We start from the raw sequence: 8,208 nt of genomic DNA, 5'->3' as shown, positions 1-8,208 counted from the left end.
TCAACATCTAAGATAAGTGAATGCTCTTCTAATCCATATCGCTGTGTGTATTGCGTGGTCTGCCTAATTGAATTTAAAAAAAAAAAGCAACCATAATCAAGTTTAACTAAGTGTCATGTTAGCAGTTTGCATTGTATGCAGGAGTGAATATTAAGCATATTAGCAGCAGCATTTAGCATCTGTGTTTATACAACTAAAGTTCTATCATTAAATAATACTTGATTATCATAATATATTTATTATGCTTGACTGACTGATGTTAAGAGTGTACTTTTAGATATTTAAAAAGCTGTGCCATTTTCCAAACACACATATATATATATATATATATATACACGTATAACTAAAAGTAAACGAAAAAACGTACTAGCCAATGGCAATTCAATTGCCAAGGTGTCTGTAGAGGGTTGTAAAGTTTATTTTTAATGTATTTGCTCTGAAATGGTTTGTTTTTTCACTCATCATTTAGGCCACACAGCCATTATTGCAATACTGACTGAAAATATTCAATGCAATACAGTAAAAATCTTTTTCAGTGCAATGCAATATTGTAAAAAATTAGTTTTTGCTAAATGAACATCGAGAAATCTGTAGGACATTCTTAACTTGTCAATTTAACAGCTTATATCAACATTCACTGTGTTTCTTGATTTTATATCATGTAAATCATCTCACATATGTGACCCTGGAGCACAAAACCAGTCTTAATACGTCGCTGGGGTATATTTGTAGCAATAGCCAACAATACACTGTATGGGTCAAAATTATCAATTTTTATTTTATGCCAAAAATCATTAGGATATTAAGTAAAGATCATGTTCCATGAAGATATTTTGTAAATTTCCTACCGTAAATGTATAAAAACGTAATTTTTGATTAGTAATATGCATTGCTAAGGACTTCATTTGAACAACTTTAAAGATGATTTTCTCAATATTTAGTGGCAAAAATTATTAGGATATTAAGTAAAGATCATGTTCCATGAAGATATTTTGTAAATTTCCTACCGTAAATGTATAAAAACGTAATTTTTGATTAGTAATATGCATTGCTAAGGACTTCATTTGAACAACTTTAAAGATGATTTTCTCAATATTTTGATTTTTTTGCACCCTCAGATTCCAGATTTTCAAATAGTTGTATCTCGACCAAATATTGTCCTATCATAACAAACCATACATCAATGGAAAGCGTATTTATTCAGCTTTCAGATGACGTATAAATCTCAATTTCAAAAAATTGACCCTTAAGACTGGTTTTGTGGTCCAGGGTCACATATTGTAACTATTCGATATAGCACCCATCCCTAAATAACAAGACCGATATCATATACTCTACTAAGACTTTCGATATGCAGACTAAATAAAACTAACCTGAGATGTGCGTATGAGTCGCATGGAGTGAGATCTAGTAATAAATCGTGTTTGTTTCAGAGGCTGTATATGTTTTGATGTGTTTGTGTATCTGGGACCCTTGTAGTCGTGACTCAAGCGTGACTCGTTCGGCTCGGCGTTTCTTGCCTCATAATTATAGCTCTGCTGTCTTTGTGTGTGAATGTATCTGTCCTGAGTCACTCTGAGCTCACGACTCGCTCACGATCCCCTCGGTACAGAAACTCTTCGCAGGTAGAGCTCAGGATGACACAACATGACCGTGATTCATCTGCTCATAAATCAAGAACTGCAACCTGCCCTCAGTGATCAAATGTCTAGATTTCTTTGATGCAAAATGCACCCATATAAGTTTTTTTTGTTTTTTAATTAAAGGTCAAAGGGCTTTGAAGTTTTTGCCTGCCGTTTTACATGCTTTAAAATGCTTATGGTTGATATTGCTGTTTAAGTCATTCTAGTCCAAGGTTTCTTAAATGTTTTTGTCAGCTGAACCCATTGACCTAAAATATTACTTGAAGAGTAATAAATCAAGAATAAGTTCCTTGAAAAGTATTTACTTGAAATGTTTACTTGTCAATTTTCGATAGTTCACGATTATCTGATATTAATTAATGGTAAACAAAATAATTTAATATTTTAATATTTAATAAGAGGGTTCCTCTTTTTAGTAAGTGCTTTATTTAGATTTTTTTTTAAATTATTTATTTTAATTTTACAATTTTATGATTTAATCAACTTGTTGTATTTTTTTCTAAAAGTCCTTGTTTTCTGTGTTAATTTTTCTAGATCTTGTTTTAATTAAGTAAATTTTATGAATGAAAAAGAATGTCTAATCAGTTGAATTCATAAAACTTTAATTTACTATTAATAAATGTCACTGAATGTAATAAAAAAAATCGTGAATCGAATCGTGAGTTGAGTGAATCGTTACATCCCTAAATAAATTTCTTATTTTTTTCAATAACAGTGCCAATAACAGTGTTAAATATATTGTTAATTATCATTATTTTAATTCGGGATGCACCGAATGTTCGGCAACCGAATAAAATGATCGAAATCACGAAATGGCCTTAAACAATTAGTAAATAAACTGCAGAACGTCATGTTTTCTAAATCACGCACGCTTTGCATGTATTCTGACAGTGCTGCGCGAACTCGCCGAGCTATCTGCTTGTTAACCAGGGTTCAAACTGATCTGTGATGCGACTGTCGTTCGGCACGCTGCATTGAGCAGCCGCGTTCAGTTTTTAATTGTAGTGTCTGTTCTTTTACTGAACTAAATTATTTTTATTACTATAAAAAATCAAAACAGCGGTGGGGGTCGGTGACGTGGTGATCAAGTGATGTAACCGGTGTTGCGGCTTAACAACGGTATCACCGTCAACACCGTCTATCGCGGCAAGCCTAGTTCAAAGTCCAAAGCGCGAGGAATATCTGTGCTGATTATAGTGTTTGGGATCTGTAATTTTTTCTAATGTTTTAAAAGAAGTCTCTTCTTTTCAGCAAGGCTGCTTTTATTTGTACAGTAAAAAATACATGCCTGATTCAAGAAGGCTGACTGATGGCCAAAAAATATTATTTTACTAACTTCTTTAATTTTAAGTTAAATTGTGCTTTGTTGGTATAATGTCTGCTAGAATGTAAAAAAAATTTTCAGTGTTAAATATTTTTAAATTGTTGTTTTGTAATTTATTTTTTTCTTTGAAAAGCAAGACAAAACAGTAAAAAGCACATTTTGGCTATTTAATTTATGCAATAGTGAAAAAATTTGGCAAAATACATGGGGGGAAAAAACGTATTCGGCCTTCGGCCCAGTGTTTCCTTTTGTTCGGTTTCTGAATTTTCATTTCGGTGCATCCCTAATTTTTATTTAATATTATCTTATAATACTATTTAATATCTAATATTATCTTGTTTAATGCTTTAAGTAAATGTAATGGTTTAAGTTCAGAAATCAGTTGAATTCATACAACTTTACCAATTTAGTAATTTATTTTATCAATAAGAGTTCCCTATGATTAGTTGTCTGTTTTAAGTTTATTTAATGTTAATTATTTCTATTTAATTATTCTGATTTAATTTTACTTATTTAATACAAATATAATGATAAAAAAATATAAAATATGATAAAAAACGGTGGTATTCAAATGAATGTGAAAAATGCATTCTTTTGATTACCACTATTTTTGATAATATATATATATTTTTTTTTGATAATGATTTTTGCATTACTTGTTAAGTTTCAAAACATGTCTTGATTTTTACTGTTTTTATTTATTTATTTATTTAAACATTTTGAGTTCACTTGGATACGGTGACCATTTGGTTAAAATAATGATTCCTCTGATTGAAAGAAATCACCTGTTTTACATGCTTTTCCTTCTCTAACAAGTGAACGTCATACATCTGACCTCCTTCAGGAGTGTTTTAATAGACTGAGTAAGCAGAGCTGGAACTTAGACAAATATAACACAACATAATTCCTAAACTTTGATCTGATTTGTTTGATAGCTTTTTTTTTCCGGCCGGCTCTACCTGTTTGCGGTGTACATAAAGCGTGGTTGTGATTTGGAGAGGTCAGCTTGTAACCATTAGACGCCCAAACACGCAGCAGACGCTTTTTATTGGGCCCACGGAGCAAAGTTTTGTTTATTCAGGTGCGGAGGGGAATGTCTCATAACTCCAGCCGTTCGCTTTTAATGTAAAGAGTTTTTATGGCTGTCTGGAGAGGAAAAGAGCCTTCTTCTGAATGAATTTCTCACTTTTCCACCCACTAATCAGTTCTGTTAATCGGAGTGAATATTCAGTGCGCTTATGAATATGGATCACCTCTATTTTTGAGTTTTTTTTCATACTGTGCTGATATGTCATCACCCTCCTGTTGTTTCTCGCGCCGTATTTCACAGTATTAGCTGTCTTTCATCTCTGTCTTTCTCTCCCACGGATCGCTGTAAATACCAATCTCACTTCCCTCTACCTCAACTCTCATGATCAGGATCAAAACTGACCAAACTTGCTGGTATTAATACACATTCTTGGTGACATTTGTGAATTATTCATCTGTTCACGTTATTCAGTCTTCAAAATTTTCTTGAAATATAATAACTTGCTCCTCTAAAATAAAAAAGGCCTCTTGCTTAACATTACCCACAATTAGTGAGCTGCCTTGCCTTTCATTGCCTACATAGGCAGCATGCTATCTAGGGATGCCCTTAAAGTTTTATTATTTTGGAGAATATTGGTATATGATATATATTATAATATTGATATTTAACTGCCTGTTTTACATTTTTGATTTAGTGAACACTTGATCACTTTTACAATTAATCTGATAATTTAATACACTTAATCTTTATTTTTATTGCATATCAGATAATATTGCATATATAAGCTAATATTGATATTTAACTGCCTATTTTTATATTTTAATTAACCATCATCTAGCATTCATTTAAGTTAATCTAATAATTTAATAACATATAATTTAATCTATTTTTTGTAGTATTTCAATTAGTATTGGATATATATTAGCCAAAATTGATATTTAACTGCCAGTTTTTACCGTTTGATGAACTTTAAATTAGTTCTTGATGACGGTTAAGGTAATTAATAATTTAACACTTTTTGGATCAATATTAGCCAATATTGATGTTGAACTGCCTATTTTTATATTTTGGATACCTTAACCGAAGTCAAGCGTTCGCTTAAGGTTAATCTAATAATTTAATAATGCACTTTTTGTTAAATTTTTTGTAGCATATAGATAAATATTAGTGCTGTCAAATGATTAATCACGATTAATCGCATCCAAAATAAAAGTTTTTGTTTACATAATATATGTGTGTGTACTGTGTATATATATATATAACTGCCTGTTTTTACATTTTGTTTACCTTAATTGTGGTCAGTCTAAAAATGTAATAATTTTTATTTATTTTTTTAGCATATCAGTTACTATTGGATTATAAGCTAATACTGATATTTAAATTCTTGTTTTTGCATTTTGATTCCATTCATACTTCATACTAATTCATACTTTCATACTCATTTATGATTAAAACTTTGTTTGCTGTGTATTTTGTACCCTTTATAAAGATTTTCTATAACTATTCCATTTTGAATGCAATATATGAATGTATATTTTTTCCCACTAGCTCATTCTGTGGATGGCGTCTCGGAAGGAAGTCCAGTCATTGTTAAAAACGCCGTTCGTAATGAATTTCCGTCCTTATTGTGTGCAGTGAGCAGCTCATCTCGGCAGTGCTTGAATAATTCTTCCTGTTTTGCTGGTTCTGCTCCGTCGGTGGAGTGTGCACTCGTCCCTTGCCGTTTTATTGAATTTGCTGACACAAGCCTGCGACCCCCCCCTGTCCACGGATCGCGTTTGGCACACCAATGGCTCTCGAGTCGTAATTCACTCGTCCGCTGTACTTCTGTTCCGCTCCGTCGCCGGCGCTGTCATGATCGCCCCCCCTCTTCCCCCTTTTTAATTAGACAACAAAACAAAAACTATGAATATGCATAAGCAGAGACCTCATTAATATGCACAATTATGCAAATCAGCGCACAGTTAAGCTGCTTCTCTCCAGAGCATTAAGGGGGAGACGGTTTTCGGGAAATTTCTGCACCGTCGATCTTTAAAATTCTTCCGTTCTGCGTCTTTCCAGCCTTTGTGCTTTCGGTCACTGGGACATTTGTGGTTTCGAAACCTTTGAGGTTTGCGTGACATGTCAAATCACACATCAGCTGGTAAAGATGGCAGAGACGCAAAACAAAACGCAGTTTGACCATCGAGCTTCAGTCGGGTCATTACCTGACCTGATAGTGCTGATAATGCAGACACAGAATATGAGAACGATTTAACAAACAAAATCTGTTGTGTCTGAACAACCTCGTGTGAAAGAGGCTTAAGAAGCTCGTCTCGTCAACCTGAAATCAGCCTAAGTATACAGGGCTTCGTTAAGACCTATTAGTTTACTAGTCGTGCATGCACACGACTCACAAGTCAATTTTTAGTTTTGCACAAACATTTAATTTTCTGTGGCATGTTTTCAAATATAAAATGTTTTTTTGTCTTTTCTGCAGTGCATTCATGTTGTTTGTTGTATATGCTATACTTTATTGGAGATCAAGTAGATGCATTTTAAAAATACACTACCGTTTTTTTTAAGGAATAAGGAAATTATTACATTTATTCATCAAGGCTGCATTAAATTTATCAGAAGTGACAGTAAATACATTTATGTGGCAAAAGATTTCTATTTCAAATAAATGCTGTTCTTTTGAACTTTCTATTCATCAAAGAATCCTGAAAAATAAAATGCATCACAGTTTGCACAAAAACATGAACGGTTTTCAGCATTGATAATAATCAGAAATGTTTCTTGAGCAGCAAATCAGCATATTAGAATGATTTCTGAAGATCATGTGACACTGAAGACTGGAGTAATGATGCTGAAAATACAGCTGCGCATCACAGAAATAAATTACATTTTACAATATATTCACATAGAAAACAGATGTTTTAAATGGTAATAATATTTTAGAATTTTACTGTATTTCTGAACAAACAAATGCAGCCTTGGGGAGCAGAAGAGACTCAAAAACTTTACAATTATTGTTTTGAATGTCAAATTCATAATCATTTGTTATCAGCCAACATTTCTAAATCGGCGCATATCTAGTTCTAAGTATTGATAATGTTTGCTTGTTTTTCAGGTTTAGATGAAAGAAGTGGCTCCGGCTCTTGGGCTTCAGGAGAAGCGAACGGTCCCGCATTCGGCGCACGGGTACGAAAACACATGTGCATTCACTCTGTCATAAGACAGAGTCACAGACTCTGATGAAATGCAGAAATTAGTGAAGCTGGGCCTGTGAGTGAGGACAGAGAGTCTCTGGTGTCTGGTGGTGCTTTGCTTTTCCCATCAGACCTTAATCCCTAAAGGAAACAAACCTGACTGCAGCAGATATCTAGTCCACTTCAGGATGTCTCGATGGTTTGTTTAAAGCAGAGCGGCGTGTAGCTGTAGACGGGAAGTTCAGCAGACGCGTGTTTGTAGGTCAGTCGGTCAGTGGCTGAGATTAGCCGGCCGTTGTTAGCGATGCTCATGTTTACCTGCCCCATCTAGTGCTAATCTCTCACCTGTCAGACTTCATGAATGTTAGATGCATCACATGTGTGAATGATGCGTCCTATTCTCTCCGTGACCTGTTTTGCTCATAAACAAGCAGGCTGTAATTTTAGTCAAGGTGCCAACATTTTTCATGACCATTTGTGATCCTGGACCACAAAACCAGTCTTAAGTGTAAATTTTTCAAAATTGAGATTTATACATCATCTGAAAGCTGAATAAATAAGCTTTCCATTGGTGTATGGTTTGTTATGATCGGACAATATTTGGCTGAGATACAACTATTTGAAAATCTGGAATCTGAGGGTGCAAAAAAATCTAAATATTGAGAAAATCATCTTTAAAGTTGTCCAAATGAAGTTCTTAGCAATGCATATTACTAATCAAAAATTAAGTTTTGATGTATTTACGGTAGGAAATTTACCAAATATCTTCATGGAACATGATTCTCTTTAATTAATATCCTAATGATTTTTGGCATAAAAGAAAAATGTATAATTTTGACCCATACTATGTATTGTTGGCTATTGCTACAAATATACCCCAGCGACTTAAGACTGCTTTTGTGCTCCAGGGTCACATATCTCTTTGAACTTATAATATAAAATTAATATATATAATATAATATAATATTAAACGTTTTTTTCCCCTGCTGCATGAGTCTTTTTCATTGATATGAAAAATGA

The 8,208-nt window shown here is 33.4% G+C and overlaps 1 protein-coding gene across 1 annotated transcript in view; it reads left to right on the top strand.

The window, feature by feature from the left end:
- LOC107726322 (transcription factor E2-alpha-like) overlaps positions 1-8,208 on the top strand; it is a 21,597-nt gene that overhangs the window by 12,366 nt on the left and 1,023 nt on the right. Inside the window, exon 4 of the mRNA XM_016535864.1 lies at positions 7,110-7,180. Within this exon, the coding sequence (XP_016391350.1) occupies positions 7,110-7,180 (71 nt within the window). The remainder of the gene's footprint in view (positions 1-7,109; positions 7,181-8,208) is intronic.

This window comes from Sinocyclocheilus rhinocerous, unplaced genomic scaffold, assembly GCF_001515625.1.
Source record: "Sinocyclocheilus rhinocerous isolate Xijiao unplaced genomic scaffold, SAMN03320098_v1.1 scaffold1598, whole genome shotgun sequence".
NCBI classification, from domain to species: Eukaryota; Metazoa; Chordata; class Actinopteri; order Cypriniformes; family Cyprinidae; genus Sinocyclocheilus; species Sinocyclocheilus rhinocerous.
Note: the sequence above shows the minus strand (reverse complement) of the source record. Positions and strands in the feature narration are given on the sequence as shown.